A 20,074-nucleotide genomic window follows, 5' to 3' on the forward strand; every position below is an offset into this window, starting at 1 on the left:
AAGTACTGATCCATTAACAGGGTTTCCTACCGAGGCAGCGTAGGGTTAACAGGCGCACAAGATCTCATTTCTTCCTAGTTCTTGTTGTGCAGTTTGCTAGTTATCACTTCGTGTCCCCCATAAGATGTATTTACCTCCTTGTTTCTATGGTTACGTCTTTAGTGGTCACGCTTGCGCAGTCCTCTTCTTGGCTATATTCCCGGCACAGTAGCGCTCATGGACTGTATTCAGCCTTATGTGAGCATGCCCTGAGGAATTGTGGGACAGGCAGCGCGTAGACATAAAGCCCGGCTGTTATATCGGACGTGACTGGCGCCGATTAGATCACCTTACTCAAAAAGTAATTTTTTTTCACGCCAAAAAAAACTCAGCTATGTAATAAATTTAGCAACGGCACGTGGACTCGGGTTGCTTGGCTCCACTTGTTAGTAGCAAATCTCTAAGGGCCTGTTCACATCACCGTTCGCTTTCCGTTCCGGGGTTCCGTCGGGTAAACCCTGCAATGGAAAGTGAAACCACAGCTTCCGTTTCACTCACCATTGATATCAATGGTGACGGAAACACCGCTGATGGATTCCGTTCATCACCATTCCGGCAGGTTTCCGGTTTTCCGACGGAATCAAAAGCGTAGTTGACTGCGCTATTGATAGTCGGAAAACCGGAAACCTGCCGGCATGGTGACGATCGGAAACCATCAGCGATGTTTCCGTCACCATTGATATCAATGGTGAGTGAAACGGAAGCTGTGGTTTCACTTTCCATTGCAGGGTTCACCCGACGGAACCCCGGAACGGAAAGCGAACAGTGATGTGAACAGGCCCGTCGTTAAAATCTTGGCTTCCGTCAAGAATTGTAATATCACAATGTAACGGTTGAATAGTCTGTATGTAGTTTAAAGGGGCAGTTCTCATATCGCCTTTTAGAACATGACTGACTGAGCTGGGACCCTCACCAACCACTACTGAACTTTTCCAAACCTGGGACCCTTCAGATTTAGCTCAGCACCCAATTATATATTCCCACAGGTGTTAAGACAGATCAATGGCTGTCCCAACAATCCGGAGAGGGGGCTGCACATCTCAATGTCACTCCATTTAAATGTTTGCACGTTACAGAACAGAACTTAAGGTGTTGTCCGGGCTCAGGGCAGTTTTTCATACTGATGACCGATCCATAGGATCAGTCATCAGCATGTGATTGGTTGGTGTGGGTGGGGGGTCTGACACCCAGACCTTGCACCGATCAACTGTTCCAGCTGCCTCCAGCACCAGATGTTACGCAGTGGTCAGTGCCGGCAGTAGATAGCGCTGTACACTATAGTGGCTGTGCTGGGTTACTGCAACTCTGCACAGTCAAGTGCATAGGTCAAAATAGTGCGCTATGCCCGGACAACCCCTTTAAAGAATCCACCATGTCCAGTAACTCACATTCATATCAAGGATTATCTCCTCACATGGCAGGGGATCTCTCGATCAATGGCCAAAGCCAACCCATTTGCAGAATTTGTGGGGGTTCCCATTTGGTACCCTAGTAAGCTAGACGTGGCTATAGAGGGCCCAGCTGTCTTATGTAATACATGAACAGCTATTTGGTTTATAAACATTGCTTTATTTCCCCTGTGGTGGCGCTGCAGGGTAACTGAACAGTCAGGTTCCTCCTTAAAAGGGAGTGTCATGAATTTTTTTTTTATATATAATATTGCTTTTAGTATGTCATTAAAATAAATTTTATTTGTGTTTGTTGTACTTTACTTTTTTCTCTCTATGGGGGCTGCCATTTTTTTTTTTCATCTGTCGATTAACGACACATACAGAGATGGAATACAGCACATACATCCCCATAGAGAATGCGAACGGGAGCCGTTCCATTCACTATAGCGTACGCCGTCTGTGTGGGAACGGCGCATGTGCCGCTCCCACAGTCCAAAAGGAAGGTCTTTGGTAGAGCGACATCCGCGGCCGGACCGTAAGATGACGCAAGGACTAGGAGCGGAGGTGGCAGGAGCGTGTGGTGTGTGTGTTTGTGTTTTAGTGTGTGATTACCACTGTATCTAATCCTCCTACACTGCATTTTGCTCAGAAAATGGCAGCACAGTGTGTAGGTTTGAACATTCAACCCCCTCATTTCTCCTGGCACTTGTGTGAGGACACTAGTGTGTCTACCCCAAATTCGCAGAATAAAGCAATGAGGTTGCTTTACCACATGCCAATGCTGCAATTTTGTGAATTTCTCCCTCTAGTGCCCAGCACATGGAAATGTTATAATTTATAATATTTCCTGACTTGTGAAAAAATTAAAACAGTGTAATCATTTATATACTGTAACAAAAAAAAATTCTAGCGACACATTCCCTTTAAATTAGTTCATCACTCGGGGTCCCAATATGGTTTTTATTTGGAAGCCCTTCACCAAAAACAGGATTGTACAGTTTACCACCCCTGAGAAAAACAGGAGCACTGACTGAAGTTTTTAGCCATCAAATTAATATTTCTACTAATCTCTAAAATGGACCAGTTTCCACGGGTCAGGATAAAGGGTCTGAACTGAGGAGGTCTCCTGCGGGTCTACGGAGGACAGCAGTGGAGGAACCATTTCCTTAAGGAACCCAATGCAGCAAATATTTATTTAACATTAAGCATCTTAAAGAGCCATGAGCCGATACTGCCAGTAAAATAAACCACAACTAGAATAAATGCCACTTGTGTAACACAAATACCAGCTCGTATGTAAGTGTTTAAGCTTTATTTAATAGAAAAAAAAAAATAAAACACAAAAAGGAAAGTCGTCTTAAATGTTTACTGCTCTTACAAAACGGTCACCAGGCATCTCCATTAGTATCAAGGCAAACAGGACAGCACATCGGCTAATGAGTAGACATGTAACACAGCAATAATGGGGGAGGGGCAGACGTCCAATTAACAGGACAGTAATGATCCAGATCTGTCCAAGGTGAAGTCTTCAGGGCCACAGGACATCAATGGTGACACCGCTCTTCTGTTAGAGACCCTTTCACCTCCCAAAACATGTGCAGCATGTAATAGGAAAGGCTTCACAAACGCTGTGTCACGTAAATTAGCCTAACTCCCTCCGTCATTTACATATCGCTGCCGTTAAATTTGGCGCCCGATATGTAATCAATCCCCTGAACAGTCAATGGAGCGTTTCTAACTAACAGGCAGGGGGCGCGATGTCTCCGCTCTGACACTGTCCAATCAGCTGCGGACAGCGTCGGGGCGGCTTGCGCTGTGTTCTCTCCCGCGAGTACACAGACTTGGTGGTTGTGCTGCAAATAGTGTGGGCGTGCGCAAACGGCTGTACGCACATCGACGGATGTAATTAGATCTTAGTGTCTCCTTCTCGTCTCTGCTTCGCCTCGTCTTTTGTTCCGTGGCGGCGGAAGTGGTGACGTCGATGCGCGAGTGAACAGCTGTGAGCGCGCGCTATCTGCAGCACAAACACCAAGTCTGTCTGCGTACTCGCGGGAGGGAACGCAGCGCAAGCCGCCCTGACACTGTCCGCAGCTGATTGGACAGTGTCAGGGCGGAGACTTCGTGACCCCTTGCATTTTAGTTCGAAACGCCCCATTGACTGTTCAGGGGCTTATTTACATATCGGGCACCAAATATAACGGCAGCGATATGTAAATAACGGAGGGAGCTAGAAAAATAATTTTACGTGAGTGTCTGAAGCCTCTCCTATAACAATCTGCACTCGGCTGCACCTGTTTGGGGAGGTGAAGGGTTCTAAGTGCACCCAACATCTCTATAAAGCCACAAATCTAGTGAGGGGGATGTAAAATCATGTAAAAAAAAAAAGTAAACGATATTTTACATTCTGATTGCAGTTTCAGAAAACAGGTTTTAAGAGGAAAAAAAACCCTCAAACCCAAGTAACCAAGTCTCCGTGATTCTCTTCCAGATCTCATCAGTGTTAATACAAAACAAACGCGAAAAACAGAAATGCCTTCAATGCAGACTTTATTCTATTTTAATCTAAAGGAATATGAAATAGGTCGGGGGCTGGGCCCCTTTGCCAAAATATAGACGGCAATAAATCTACGCAGTTTGACTTCCAAACCTGAATCAAAGATCTATAAGTCTATGGACTTTTTCAATGATTAAAAGCTGCCACCGCCTCGGGACATTTTGCACCTACACCTCGGTTGTGGGACTCCAGTAAATGGATTCTAACCCGACATTCTTAGAACTTAAATGAAACAGCGATGAAGGACATAACCGTGACCTGCTCATTATATTGGGGAGTGGGTGCTGATCAACGCCATATTTACATAGCTAACAAACATTCGAGGCCAATGGGCTTGGGGAGCTCAACATACAATAGTCAAAGGCAGCAGGGAGAGAAATATTTGGTCCTGGGCTGCCATGTAAAGATGAAAATGGGGGTGTTGGAAGAACAGCGAGGCTATACCTCAACCATAAAACAAGATGTAACCAACAATATTCGTAAAGCTCGTCCTCGCCAACCCAATAGAGAACCGATAAACTACACTGAAGGGACACTTCGGGCCCGTCCGTATTCACTGTGCAGATTTAAGCAATAAAGTGATTCACGACCGTTTCCTTGATGTGTGGAACCGGGAATTGTTCGACACAACTGGTAACGCAATAGGAGGAGTTAAAGAAACATTGAATAGACTCAGAGTGAATGAAAGAGATAGGAGCTCACTAACGCTACATTACAGGCCTCTCCTCAGTGTCATCCATTGTTCGTTCCATCTAGGACTCATCTATGGAAAGAAGGGGGAGGGGGAGGGCTATAGTATTTTTCCAGTCATTTGCGCAGTTGTCACCTTCTTTAAAACTAGACATGCGCATGTCACCTTGAAAATCGGCTATAAACGGACAGATCCAGACGGATTTTCATTAAATCTGTTCAGCGCCGTTTTTAACAGAAGATACGCTGTCGCTGGTTGTGCTCACTGGGGAACTTCTTTGAGTTACGCTTTCACTTTGCTGCTCGTCATCTTTTCCGACTTCACCCAGGAGACAAGAAAACTTGCGATCCCCGAACAGAAGACTGAGCCTTGCTTCAAAGAAAGTCTGAAGTTCAATGATTGACTGGACCACAGCTTTATCCTAGAACGGGGGAAAAAAAATAAATAAAATAAGTCAGAAACTGCAAGCTACCCACACAGTAGTTTACAGCAGAGCTATATAACATGTCTACTTTAACCCCTTAATGACCCGCCTATTTTGGACCTTAATGACCAGGCTATTTTTTACGTTTTTCCATCGTCGCATTCCAAGAGCTATAACCTTCTTATTTTTGCGTCGACATAGCTGTATAAGGTCTTGTTTTTTGCGGGACGAGTTGTATTTTTTAATAGCACCATTTTTAGGTACATATTATTTATTGATTAACTTTTTCTAACTTTTTTTGGGGGGGGGGGGGATAGAAAAAAGCGGGTTGTTACAATTGAAACTATACCAAATTTGTTATGTTTTTGTATGTTTTACTACTTTTACATAGTAAAAACGCTTTTTTTTTCTAAATTATTTGTTTGTGTCTCCATATTTGAAGAGCCGTAACGTTTTTATTTTTTCGCCGATGCGGTTGTGTGAGGGCTTTTTTTTTTGCGGGAAGACTTGGTTTTCATTGGTACCATTTTGGAGTAGATGCGACTTTTTGATCACTTTTTATCACATTTTTTTAAAGTCAGTATTCACAGAAAACAGCAATTTTTCCATAGTTTATTATTTTTTTTACGGCGTTCACCGTGCGGGATAAATAATGTAATAGCTTTATAGTCGGGGTCGTTACGGACGTGGGGATACCAAATATGTGTAACTTTACTTTATTTTGTTTTTTTTAATAGTAAAGCATTTTGTAAGGGGAAAAGCTGGGTTTTTCATTTTTTTTTTTTTATTAACTTTATTAAACTTTTTTTTCACTTTTTTACTAGTCCCATTAGGGGACTATAATATGCGATTCTACGATCGCATTTATAATACACTGCAATACTTTTGTATTGCAGTGTATTACTGCCTGGCCGTTTAACACGGACAGGCATCTGCTAGGTCATGCCTGCGGCATGATCTAGCAGGCATTCACTCGAGGCAGCCTGGGGGCCTTTATTAGACCCCCGGCTGCCATTAGAGACACAGACACTCAGCGATCGTATCGCCGGGTGTCGGTGGGGGAGAGAGGGAGCTCCCTCCCTCTCTCCAAAACCACTCAGATGCGGTGCTCGCTAGTGAGCACCGCATCTAAGGGGTTAAACGTGTGAGATCGATACGAATATCGATCTCACACGGCAGAGCAGGGACGCTCCCAGCCCTCAGCTGCCTCTAACAGCTGAGAGCAGGGAGATCTGACAGCTCCCTGCTCTGTAAACTTATTCCGATGCCGCGACGTAAAAAGTCTATGGCATCGGAATAAGGCCGTTAGTGACAGACGTAGAAACACGATGGGTCGGTCACTAACGGGTTAATGTTAAAGCCCAAATTTGGCTATAGATCTACAGTGCACATTAAGGCTATGTTCACACGGAGTATTTTGGGGGAGGAATATCTGCCTCAAAATTCCGTTTGGAACTTTGAGGCAGATATTCCTCTCCCTGCACGCCGATTATCGCGCCGTTTTTCGCCCGCGGCCATTGAGCGCCGCGGGCATAAAACAGCGAGAAATACGCTTTCTCTGCCTCCCATTGAAGTCAATGGGAGGTCAGAGGCGGAAGCGCCCGAAGATAGGGCATGTCGCTTCTTTTTCCCGCGAGGCAGTTTTACTGCTCGCGGGAAAAAGACGCCGACGCCTCCCATTGAAATCAATGGGAGGCGTTCTTGGGCCGTTTTTGCCGAGTTTTGCGACGCGGTTTCCGCGTCAAAAAACTCGGCAAAATACCCCGTGTGAACATAGCCTAATGAGGACAACAAACATTAACCATGCGTGTTAGCCTCTCATCTGTGTAGGAGCTTTAACGCACTTCTACATAAGGGAAAAACTAGAGAGGAAGTGAATGAATAGTAAACGCCATTATTGGAGCGCTGCACTCAGCAGTTTCCTCAACTCCTATAAAGTTTGTACCGAGCCACACGCATGCTCGACCGCCGCGCCATTCAACGCCTTACCACAGTCGCGGCGGACTGGGGGTTCCAGGGGTCAGACGCTGACTAATCTAAAATGTATCACCTATTCAGTGGATAGAATATAAAAAAAGGTTTGTCTGGAATATTCAGCCACCAATACATTGGTCGGAGACATTAAATTGGTCACAAGTGAAAAAATTACACAGCCGTCTCACCTCTGCAAACTTGCTGACATTTCTAAACATCATCCATACATCACGCACAAAATCATCAGGGTTGGCATAGAAAGGTGATAACTTCTGTTGTAGCTTGGCTCGGATGAGTGTCAAGTCTATCATCGGATCTCCATCCTAAAAAAAGTTAGACATCAAATCAAGACAAAGTCAATAATCATAATCCCAAGTCTACATGTCCTTATAAAGGCTAAACGCTGAAACAAAGCCCTACACAAGATACATCTCCTAAAGATCACAAGTCTTCATCAAGTTACAGGCGTAATCTGATAACAGGACACAATTGATAGGTTTGTATTACATCCGTAAAAAACAACACTTACCGCACTGGCAGAAAGTCTGTGGAAGGGCCGGCAAGGCTCGTGGCAAAGCAGCTCCAGCAGCACACGTTCACATCTCTAGAAATAAAGGGACAGATGTTCTCTATACTAATGAAGACAATCGCAGGGGTCACGAGCTTGCTGACAAACAAGAGGAAAGCGAAATTAGGTTTCAAACCTTCTGATCAACTGCAGAGAGGCTGGTGGCATCTTCTGGGGCATCTTCACCTTGATCGATCTTGGGCATGTCCTGGCATAGCATACACTTCCATTCTCCACTGAAAATAAAAGGGGAAATTAATATTAGCAACAAAGTCTTAAGGGTTCAGACAGATCCCGCTTACAACACACAAACATTAACCTCTGCAAAAAGTTACAGAATTCAATTTTTTCTTTCACAAGCTAGGTGACCACCAATGTCATTATAGCACAAACTAGACTCATCCAACTTTCCAATAATCCTGAAAGGCATATTTGTGATTTTACCCTAACCAGTCAGCTTTTCAGGAATCTGGCAAGGCAGCATTTTAAGGAAGCTCATATGGCAGGGACACCTGAAGGCCTCGAAATTGCTTAGAGAACCTTTCAGCTGCCCATACACGTGCTGCATGTAACGGGCAGGGCTTCACAAACCCGGTCTCACTAGAAATTTTTCGAACTTTCCCCGTTATTTACATATCGGTGCCATTATATTTGGTGCCAGATATGTAAATAACCTGCTGAACTGTTGACGGGGGGGGGGGGGATGTGTAAACTGCAAAGTGGCGTGTTACGATCGTTGTGAAAACGTCCAATCAGCTACAGACAGTGCCACAGCGCCAAATAAAACGGCACCGATATGTAAATAATGGAGGAAGTTAGAATAATTTCAAGTGAGACCGGGTTTGTGAAGCCCTGCCCGTTACATGCTGCACGTGTATGGGCAGCTGAAAGGTTCTCTAAGCAATTTCTAGGCCTTCAGGTGCTGCACACGTATGGGCAGGTGAAAGGTGATTTTTAATCTTTAACCAACTTCATACTAGAGAAAGCTGAACATCTCTAAACTGACTTTAGTTTCACTAGTGCCGCATCAGTAACAACCCATAAACCTAGAGATTCAAGATGGTTTGGTCTCCAGGTCCCTGCATAGTAAACATACATAGCATATAGTCCCCCAAAAATCAAGAAACCCCATTTAGCGGATATTGAGCACTTAAATACCTAGTATTTTCTGTAAGCGCTGGCAGATGGCAGTCACGGTGGAAACTGTTTTTACACTTGTTGCATGCGAGCAGGGCTCCTTCCTTTTGGCACACCTTACAGCGAGCACCAGTTCCAGCGTCTGGGGCCACAGCTGCACTAGAGCCTTGGAATTCAGCAGCCACATCGCTGGTTGTACTTGGTGGACGAACTGCAGGAGTGACATTTTCCGGCAAGCCATCAGGGCGCATGTAAGGCTTTTCCTCAGAGTCAGCTGTGGGAATACTGATGCCTGTTTCCATGGCTTCCTCCTGTAGTCAAAAATAGGATTTTTAGAGGCAAAGAGCATGGCTAAAATAAAACCTGGGCACAGACTCGGCGCGATTCATATCATCCTTAGCCCCGCTAGTTCGTAAATACAGACGCATAAACTTGCACACGCTTTATATTACTCTTACATATCCCGAGAACAAGAAACTGAACTCTTTGTTTACCTCACCTATGGAACTGTGAAAAAATACCTGAAATCACATCCACCCCCTACCTTAGTACATGGGTTGTTTTGTCTGGTGTAAGACCATGCAGAGAGTGTTCCCAAAGTAGTTTACAGACAGCAGATTTACAAATTATTTTTAATTATAAAAGGAATTGTTAACATCCTTTCAAGACAAGAACTTACTTTTACAACAGGTTCTCCAGCAGCAGCATTTCCTCTCTCAATTACAATTAAATTATAGTCTTCATTTGTGTTTCCAGGGAAAACTTTGAAGACTGGCGGCTGATTGTCAGGATTAAGATCAACGTCCAAACGCTCTAAGCTCACACGAGGAACCTTCTTTAACAGCTCATTAACATCACCCTCTGAATTCCGTCCCCTTCAAAAAGAAGGAATATGATGAAGTCGGGGGAGGGTAAGGGAATAGAATACATAGTAATAATTTGCAAACACCCATACCTTTTCTGTCCAGTCATAACATCTAATCCAGATGACTCCCCCTCTGACAAGACAAAAGTTAAAAAAAGGTAAATTGCAAAGAATTAAAAGCAACGTCCCTCCAGAGCAAGTTTAAAAGATATGTTTAAAAGACGCATACCTGTTCCATCATAGTCATCCATGGACTGTAAAAGAAACATACAATAAATTAGTTTACACAATAGTTGACATATGAAGTGTTTGTACATACGGTAGACCATTGACTACTGGGCCACAAACTGCACCTGCTGCATGAGGCTCCCAGCAGCTCTCCCTTGAGATGCACCAGGTCTTGATCTATTCTGCACCATCGGGTTGAAGTTGGTAAGTGGCGCCAATACTTGAGAAGTCGAGTTCATTGACTGAGTTGCAGTCGATGACACAACCCCAGTTTTATCAGACACAATTTTACCTGGGAAAAAGGAAAGACACGTTACTATGAATCTCACCATTAATGCACAAAAACAGCTAAAAGTTATGTGCACACAAGTATAAAGAGGTTGGAGGCAATTAGACAAACATGGCAGCTTTTTTTTTTCCTACAAACTGAGCCATCCTTGTCGATGGGCTGTGTGTGATATTGTAGCTTCACACCATAAAGCATTTTTTTTCTAATCCAATACAACTCCTTAAGAAAATTCCATTACTACCATCTTATCCACAGTAAGAGGAAAACTGGAGATTGATTTAACATCTTAATCACTGTAATAAGTTCTGTACCTGACAGTGTGAATATCAAGCCGTTGTAGATCAAAGTTACTGCTTCATGTCAGTAAACATTGTCTTTTACATCCAGAGGCTGGAAACACAACCTGCCGTCTAACAGGCTCGAGAGCTCCGATGGACTTAACACATTGTCCACCTGAGAACTAGGTCAGGTCTTCAACCTCTGGATGTAAGAAATGGAGCAGATTTACTATTCAAAATGACTTCCAGTATTAGTAAAGCTGCACCAATACTGCCATTAATCACAAGCGATATTTAAAACGGAGGACCTGAAACAAGTTAGTAGAGAGGCCTCGTAGTTTTCAGAGGACAGCACCGTACAGTGTGAGAACGAAAACAGCCTCTGATTTTCAGGCTTTGAAGCTTTTTCCATGGACAATGAAAATCAGCTCCAGAAACAGCTCAAATAGTGACATGCTCCTTTTAACAGGGTGTTAACATGAGGCTTTAAAAACTGCATCGTTAAAAAAACGCCCCACCTGAACAAAACTGAGTTTTTCCAATTGAATTCAACAGGCAGAAGTTTGTAGGCGTTAAGCCACCGTTTCTCAGGCATATTTCGGGGTGTTTATGCACCAAAATAGGCCTGAAAAACACAGCGTGTGAACATAGCCCAAGACCTGTTATCAAGTAAATGGTACAGCAGAATTACAGCATGTTTGCCCATAACAGACGCTACCCTCCAAGACACGGCCCCGCCAACAAAACTAATGTAAAGTCATACAAATAATGAACAAGATTCGATCGGGGAGGGGGGGGGGGGGGGAAGCAAAAACATTTTCAAATTCTTACCAAAAAACTCTGCATGTTTTGTCCAGGTATCGGCATCCCATTGAAACCTCAAGTCTCCCAATGGCTCAACAGGGTCTACAACCACTTTCAAAGCACGGTGCAGCTGGAAATAGATCTGGGGGGAAAAAAAAAAGTCTTAGTTGAAGGACAGAAGTAACCAGAACAGCACAGATATTAAAGAAACCAAACCGTACCAGTTTCTTAGAGAGCAGTAAGGCCGTGTTGTTATCACTTTCCAGTGCCCAGGTAGCAAAGCGGAGAATGTGTTCCTGGTGCTTTTGCAGTTTGGTCATATTCCAGTGTTGTTTCTCCAATTTATCCTGATGTCCTTCTGTCACTTTCTAAGATTTAAAAGAAAGAGCAAAAAAAAAAAGAAAAAAGTAAACAATTACACTTAAAGGAACAGTGTCATCACAATTTTTTTTTTAATATGTTAAAGATGTTAGTGCTTTATTAAAAACGTTTATATTTGTGTGTTCGTGTTTTACTTTCTTATTTTTACACTTTTTCTTCCCTATGGGGGGCTGCCATTTTTTGTTCCATTTCTGTATGTGTCGATTAACGACACATACAGACATGGAATACGGCAGCCACAGTCCCATAGAGACTGCGAACGGGTCCCGTCCCATCCACTTCTGTGTACGCCGTCTGTGTGGGAACTGCGCATGCGCCGCTCCCACACAGTCCAATTTGAAATTGGCGCCGTCCGGCACCATTTTCCTGTGGACCGGAAGTCGCGGCCGGACAGTAATATTACTACTTCCGGTCGCGGCTTCCGGACTTGTGCACTTGGACCAGCGGCAGCAGACAGAGCGGACGGGCCGGAGGGAGCCGCGGCGGCAGGAGCAGTTAAGAGATTTCAATGTATGTTCGTGTTTGTGTACGTTTACTACTGTATGTAAACCTTCTACACTGTGTGTTAGCTCAAAAAATGGCGACACACAGTGTAGGAGGTTAGACCGTTCAAACCCCTCGTTTATCCCGGCACTAGCCATGATAAAGGAGGGGGGGGATGCTGAGAGCTCACTAGAGCGAGGGATTTTTACCCAATTTTGCAATGCTGCAATTTTGGGAACAGCTCATCTAGTGACCAGCAATGGGAAATATTATAAATTAGAATTAATTTATAATATTTCCTGACTCGTGAAAAAAATAAAAAAAATTTGAACAATGTTTAATCACCTACACTAAATGTTTAATTAAAAAAAAACAAAAACATGTTTTTCTGGCAACACATTCCCTTTAAGCTCCATTTATACACGAAGTGCATTCAAACCAATGTAAGGCTATGTTCACACTGAGTATTTTGGGGGAGGAATATCTGCCTCAAAATTCTGTTTGGAACTTTGAGGCAGATATTCCTCTCCCTGCACGCCGATTTCCGCGGCAATTATCGTGCCGTTTTTCGCCCGCGGCCATTGAGCGCCGCGGGCATAAAACAGCGAGAAATACGCTTTTTTCATTGATTTCAATGGGAGGCATTCTCGGGCCGTTTCTGCCGAGTTTTGCGACGCGGTTTCCGCGTCAAAAAACTCGGCAAAATACCCCGTGTGAACATAGCCGAAGGGTGAGTTCACAGGGTTTTTTGCAGGAGGAAAATCTGCCTCAAACCGCCGCGAAATACGCTCTCTGCCTCCGATTTGTCAATGGGAGGTCAGAGGCGTAAACGCCCGAAGACTGGGCATGTCCCTTTTTCCCCGCGAGCCTGTTTTTCTGCTCACGGGGGGGGGGGGGACGCCTCTGCCTCCCATTGAAATCAATGGGAGCCATTTTTTGGATGTTTTTTGGCGAGTTTTCCCACGTCAAAAAAGAAAAAACTGTGCGAGCTCCCCCTAAAAGGCATTATGGTAGTAAACAGACCTGCATATCATTCACAAGTAGTTTTCCACGCTTGTTCAGTTCCTTCATAATTTGCAAGATCGCCATCTTCACATCTACTTGTAATTTCTTCTGTACATCGATTACTTGGCGAATCCTACAACACATGAAGACTGTTTAAAAGGACGAGCAAAAGCTAAAATCTGTCTATTCTCCCTGGTTTATCCAAGAGCACTAGTGCGATGCAATGGCCAAGTACTAAGCGGTTACTCATAAGGGAGTAGGCACAGAGAGTACATGGGGGCGTCCATGGCTAGAGCTTTTTTTTTTTTTATACACCAATGTAAAACGTATGTTGAGAAGCAGTCAAAATGCTATTACGTCTTCACTCATAGACCAAGACAAAAAGGTACAGGGATCCAAAAAGTTAGTGTATCAAATTTCATCCAATGCTATATACTTCCCATGTACTACTCTTTATTAAAGTGTACCTCCATACGATGACCCAAAAGGACCGTGCACGGGTCCTATTAAAATAGGACCCATCAACAAAACTGGCTGGGCGTCAATGGTCACCACGGAACTGCCAGAAAGCATGGAGTACCATCTCTCCATAGCGAGTGTCAGGGCGGATATCACAAATGGAGGTTCACTGAACTTTGTTTACAGCGGATTTCTAGAACATATTGGTTCCATTCTACTTACGAAGAATGAACATCCTTGGTTGACTTTTGTAGAAGTACATGCTTTTCTCCTAGTCTCTTCACAAGTGCAGAGAGTATTTTGCGTTGGTTTTTAACTGCATCTTCCAAAAACTGATACCTAGAAAATAATCATAAACAGGAGAAGTTAGAATGAAGTCAGATTTAGAATCAAGTGGTCAAATTACAAAACCTAAACCTTTTACATACTGATGATCCTTATGTCCCTGCAGTTGGCAGTCACGGCAGGTCAATGTGTCACAGGTATCACAGAAGAGCATGAGGGCTTCTTGTTTATGGACTGGACAGTACACTGTATGTTCGGGTTCGGTTTTAGAGCCACCTTAACAAAACAAAAAAAGTTTACAAAAAAAAAAAAAAAGTGTCCAGGCGGCATCACAGAATACACCAAATTAAACATGTGCACCATTTTCTGGCACAAAATTCTAAGCCATATGCTTCTAACACTGTTCACATCAGCGTTGCCCTTGCATTGAGGGGTTCCGGAGGTTTTTGTCAGGTTAACCCCTCAACGGAAAGGCAAACTGAAACCTTAGCATCCGTTTCCCTCACCATTCATCTCAATGGTGATGGAAACTTTGCTGAAGGTTTGTTGGTCACCGTTGACAGGGTTCCGTTGTTTTGACAGAATCAATAGCGCAGTCGACCATCAATGGTGAGCGAAACGAAAGCGAAGGTTTATTTGCCTTTCCGTTGAGGGGTTAACTGACGCAAACCTCTAGAAGCCCTCGATGGAAGGACAACGCTGATGTGAATAGGCCCTAACATGCCTAGGGAGTTGTGACAAGTTTATCGTGTCACGTGCACCATTTTCACCAACTGGTAAATTAATCCTACCACACCATCGATAAGTCTGTCCCCCGTAGGTTATCCAATATAGACAGTTCCTACAGCACAGGCTGCTAGGCGCTTGCTCCCATTTTTTTCAGCAAAGACAACATGGGCCACATAACATAGGAGGAGAGCAGTAGGACATTCACTTTGGGCAAAGTTTTCCTGCTTTCCTCAGACTATATCAGCTCCCATTTAGGCTGGAAATCTGTTAACCCATAACTACTCCCGCATTGGAAGTCACAAAATACATATAAATTCACACACCACTCACCTGTAACTTTGACAGTGTGATCTTTTGTGTACTTGACTCGCTGATGGGCCTCAACACAGGTCTCACAAAGCCACTCTGTGCACTCCATGCAGTAACTATTAGCTATGGCATTGTCCTCACAGCTGGTGCATCTCTGCACAAAGATTGAAAGATTTGTTTTTTTGCTTTTAAACAAGATTTTGGAACAATTCAGCCATATAGTCAAGCAATCACTCTTTAGTCTACACACACATTGCGTAATTTGGAGCAGAAAATCTGCATCAAAACCGCAGGTAATTCTGCATATAAAATCCAAACAGAGCGTCTTTAGTAGCGGTTTTTACATTTTGATGCAGAAATAGGTGTGGTTTTTTGCTTTTGTTTCATAAACTTGTCAGATACAATTCGCAAGTGGAAAAGCAAGATAAGTGGACATGTTGCAAATACTATAAATTCTCCTCACTGCATAAACTTATGGTATCTAGACTAGATATGCAAAGATAGTCACATTTCCTGATAAGTGGCTTGGGATAAGTGGGATCTTACTTGTCAGAGTACTTACTCCTAATTAAACTTTTATTACATATCTAGTGGATGGTACAAACACTTCATATAGTCTCCCCACCCTCCAGTTATTATATCAAGAATACTGACCTATCCTCCCAGTCATCCACACTACATGGCTATGGGTAGAACTAAGTTGTATGGATGCATTACAGTTAAAGAGGCTCTGTCACCAGATTTTGCAACCCCTATCTGCTATTGCAACAGATCGGCGCTGCAATGTAGATTACAGTAACGTTTTTGTTTTTTTTTAAACGAGCATTTTTGGCCAAGTTATGACCATTTTTGTATTTATGCAAATGAGGCTTGCAAAAGTCCAAGTGGGTGTGTTTAAAAGTAAAAGTCCAAGTGGGCGTGTATTATGTGCGTACATCGGGCGTGTTTACTTCTTTTACTAGCTGGGCGTTCTGACGAGAAGTATCATCCACTTCTCTTCACAACGCCCAGCTTCTGGCAGATCACGCTGTGACGTCACTCACAGGTCCTGCATCGTGTCAGACGAGCGAGGACACATCGGCACCAGAGGCTACAGATGATTCTGCAGCAGCATCAGCGTTTGCAGGTAAGAGTCGATGTAGCTACTTACCTGCAAACGCTGATGCTGCTGCAGAATCATCTGTAGCCTCTGGTGCCGATGTGTCCTCGCTCGTCTGACACGATGCAGGACCTGTGAGTGACGTCACAGCGTGACCTGCCAGAAGCTGGGCGTTCTGAAGAGAAGTGGATGATACTTCGTCAGAACGCCCAGCTAGTAAAAGAAGTAAAAACGCCCCGATGTACGCACATAATACACGCCCAGTTGTACTTTTACTTTTCAACACGCCCAGTTGTACTTTTACAAGCCTCATTTGCATAAATACAAAAATGGTCATAACTTGGCCAAAAATGCTCGTTTTTTAAAAATAAAACGTTACTGTAATCTACATTGCAGCGCCGATCTGCTGCAATAGCAGATAGGGGTTGTAAAATCTGGTGACAGAGCCTCTTTAAGGAGAGGCTGATACGTGTGTTCTTCATATTAGCCACTAGAGACATCGTACTGGCTGTAACACTGCAGACTTTGGCTCTGTACCACTCATCAGTGGCAAACTCCCTCTGCCAGATACAGAAATCTTCTAGATTGTTACCATTGCCTGTTCCCTTTTAACTTTGAGACTTCTTAAACATTTAGTGCAATATTCTACTCAAGTAAATGATGCGTCTTCACAGGTTCCTACACAGCGATATGGTAGAACGTTGCTCAGTCTTACCTGAATGGGTTCGGCGGCTTGTTCTGCGGCGGCATCCTCTCGAAGAAAGTAGTTCTCAACAATCTCCTTCTGAAAGCACTGATTCTTACACACTGGACAGTGAACCATAACTGTGTGTACAAAAGATCAAGTCAGAAAAAGCAAATGATCAAATACATAATCTTATAAATTACTGAACATGTAACTTTTCACTGATTTCTTCACTGGTAACCACCCTTGCTATTAGATCATGTATGGCGAGCGTAAGAAATCCCAGGTATAAGTAACCCATGCTCTACAGACTAAACGTAAGGGCTCCTAAGTACAGCGATGTGGCTCAGGTGGGCGTCTTACTCATGCAGGCCAGTTCCAAGAAGCCAACTACACGTCAACCATCTCAGAATATCCAGCTCTGCATTCGGCTCCCATGATTCAGCCGAGGTCCGTACCCCTGCGCAACTCATCATTGCCACTATTTCACAACTACATGTATCATTTATTATCGAGGATGCACAATTACACTACACAGTCCCTCCCATGAACTTCAATTCTCCATGACCTAAAAACTTTGGAGGGGGTGGTGGGGTGGTAGTGGCTGTCTTGGCTTTATGGTCAGCTACTAATTTAAGGACCATCACTATGAAGAGTAACGATCATGCAGAGCCACAAACTAAATATTTAAGCCAAAAAAAGAATACCTATAAATTCAAGGTCATATATCAATGAATAAAGTTGCATATATGGGACCCCATGCATAGTAAACACCAAAAAGATATCCCCATATGCTATAATAAAACAAGATCAAACGTATCTTAGAAAAAATACAAAATGACTTTATTAAGGACAGACAACACAGTTGATCAAGACGATTTTAAAAAAATATAACCACCCATAAAAACAATGTACAACAGTACACAGAAGACAGTGTTGAATATAAGGCAGGGCAAACAATGGTAGTATAACAATATCAACGACTATAAAGTATGTATACTGATAATAATCACCATAACAAGGGCCTATAAAATAGTCACAAAAATTGTAAAGTCACAGTCATGGAGAGGAACCTCATTGAGACCTCAAGATACGCATACCAAAAGACCCACCATGCGCCATTCCACTGCCACAACACTGTCAGAACACCCCAACGCGCGTTTCGCACCTGGCTTCGTCAGGGGGTGCTGAAAGAGTGTGATCAGAGGATTTAAATAAGGGGTACACAGCTGAACGGTGTACCACACTTACTTGTCCATAGGATGTTCAGCTGGCGCCTGCACGAGGAGAGGCAGCACCTCAATCACGCAGTGCACGGCGTCCGGAAGTGAGCAGTGCGCAACTGCACAGAGCCCAAGTCCATGTTGCGCCGTGAACTACATGATGAACGGCCCCCCGCCCCGCGCATGCGCACAACAACCACAGACCACCGCATCCATCTTGGAATAGGGCAAGGCAACCGCAATTGCCCATATCCAAGAGATGGAGAGCGGTATGAATACATGAGCGCTATTCACAGTTAGAATATATTTATATATGTTTACTACATTACAAAATAGCAAAGGCATTCTAGATGAGAGTATATTTAGACATCCTGAAATGTACGGAAATAACATAAATCACACATTGGTTCCGATAGATCAAATACAGGCAACAGTATATCATGCAATAATATAGATGAACAAAGTGTACAGAGGGGGACCCAATGCATGCCTAGGAGCCCACTGTGCACACCAGTTAAAGATATTAATGTGAAATATCACCATATATATATATACATATATGACCAAACATCATACCTGATTAGTTAGATGGATAAAAATATATGAATGAAAGAAAGAAGTGTAGAAATAAAAATATAAATTGTGACATAACGCGAAACGCGCGTTGGGGTGTTCTGACAGTGTTGTGGCAGTGGAATGGCGCATGGTGGGTCTTTTGGTATGCGTATCTTGAGGTCTCAATGAGGTTCCTCTCCATGACTGTGACTTTACAATTTTTGTGACTATTTTATAGGCCCTTGTTATGGTGATTATTATCAGTATACATACTTTATAGTCGTTGATATTGTTATACTACCATTGTTTGCCCTGCCTTATATTCAACACTGTCTTCTGTGTACTGTTGTACATTGTTTTTATGGGTGGTTATATTTTTTTAAAATCGTCTTGATCAACTGTGTTGTCTGTCCTTAATAAAGTCATTTTGTATTTTTTCTAAGATACGTTTGATCTTGTTTTATTATAGCATATGGGGATATCTTTTTGGTGTTTACTATGCATGGGGTCCCATATATGCAACTTTATTCATTGATATATGACCTTGAATTTATAGGTATTCTTTTTTTGGCTTAATTATTGTCTTTTTGGTGAATACAGGTCCTGGTATGGATTATCGTGGTCGTGACCAAAATTGGGTCACCCAGTTGTCAGATGTTTTTAAAAGTGATATACATTCAGAGGTTGGCACCTATGCACCGTAGTAAACATATATAAATATATTCTAACTGTGAATAGCGCTCATGTATTCATACCGCTCTCCATCTCTTGGATATGGGCAATTGCGGTTGCCTTGCCCTATTCCAAGATGGATGCGGTGGTCTGTGGTTGTTGTGCGCATGCGCGGGGCGGGGGGCCGTTCATCATGTAGTTCACGGCGCAACATGGACTTGGGCTCTGTGCAGTTGCGCACTGCTCACTTCCGGACGCCGTGCACTGCGTGATTGAGGTGCTGCCTCTCCTCGTGCAGGCGCCAGCTGAACATCCTATGGACAAGTAAGTGTGGTACACCGTTCAGCTGTGTACCCCTTATTTAAATCCTCTGATCACACTCTTTCAGCACCCCCTGACGAAGCCAGGTGCGAAACGCGCGTTGGGGTGTTCTGACAGTGTTGTGGCAGTGGAATGGCGCATGGTGGGTCTTTTGGTATGCGTATCTTGAGGTCTCAATGAGGTTCCTCTCCATGACTGTGACTTTACAATTTTTGTGACTATTTTATAGGCCCTTGTTATGGTGATTATTATCAGTATACATACTTTATAGTCGTTGATATTGTTATACTACCATTGTTTGCCCTGCCTTATATTCAACACTGTCTTCTGTGTACTGTTGTACATTGTTTTTATGGGTGGTTATATTTTTTTAAAATCGTCTTGATCAACTGTGTTGTCTGTCCTTAATAAAGTCATTTTGTATTTTTTCTAAGATACGTTTGATCTTGTTTTATTATAGCATATGGGGATATCTTTTTGGTGTTTACTATGCATGGGGTCCCATATATGCAACTTTATTCATTGATATATGACCTTGAATTTATAGGTATTCTTTTTTTGGCTTAATTATTGTCTTTTTGGTGAATACAGGTCCTGGTATGGATTATCGTGGTCGTGACCAAAAT

The 20,074-nt window shown here is 43.2% G+C and overlaps 1 protein-coding gene and 1 non-coding gene across 2 annotated transcripts in view; both read right to left on the reverse strand.

Moving 5' to 3' along the window:
- Positions 1–2,727: 2,727 nt before the first annotated feature.
- Positions 2,728–20,074, reverse strand: part of TRIM28 (tripartite motif containing 28) — a 31,636-nt gene continuing 14,289 nt past the window's right edge. Inside the window, exons 2-17 of the mRNA XM_075839379.1 lie at positions 16,708–16,817; positions 14,915–15,047; positions 13,999–14,131; positions 13,793–13,909; positions 13,130–13,244; positions 11,464–11,610; positions 11,270–11,384; positions 9,997–10,163; positions 9,873–9,897; positions 9,734–9,776; positions 9,458–9,653; positions 8,800–9,089; positions 7,778–7,877; positions 7,603–7,677; positions 7,262–7,396; positions 2,728–5,096 (exon numbers count right to left, since the gene is read on the reverse strand). Of these exons, the coding sequence (XP_075695494.1) occupies positions 4,884–5,096; positions 7,262–7,396; positions 7,603–7,677; positions 7,778–7,877; positions 8,800–9,089; positions 9,458–9,653; positions 9,734–9,776; positions 9,873–9,897; positions 9,997–10,163; positions 11,270–11,384; positions 11,464–11,610; positions 13,130–13,244; positions 13,793–13,909; positions 13,999–14,131; positions 14,915–15,047; positions 16,708–16,817 (2,114 nt within the window). The 3' untranslated portion in view covers positions 2,728–4,883. The remainder of the gene's footprint in view (positions 5,097–7,261; positions 7,397–7,602; positions 7,678–7,777; positions 7,878–8,799; positions 9,090–9,457; positions 9,654–9,733; positions 9,777–9,872; positions 9,898–9,996; positions 10,164–11,269; positions 11,385–11,463; positions 11,611–13,129; positions 13,245–13,792; positions 13,910–13,998; positions 14,132–14,914; positions 15,048–16,707; positions 16,818–20,074) is intronic.
- On the reverse strand, positions 17,019–17,159 carry LOC142662785 (small nucleolar RNA SNORD94). The gene has a single exon (XR_012850998.1). It is a non-coding gene; the product is annotated as a small nucleolar RNA SNORD94 (small nucleolar RNA).

The sequence above is a fragment of the Rhinoderma darwinii genome, chromosome 10, assembly GCF_050947455.1.
Source record: "Rhinoderma darwinii isolate aRhiDar2 chromosome 10, aRhiDar2.hap1, whole genome shotgun sequence".
Taxonomy (NCBI): Eukaryota; Metazoa; Chordata; class Amphibia; order Anura; family Rhinodermatidae; genus Rhinoderma; species Rhinoderma darwinii.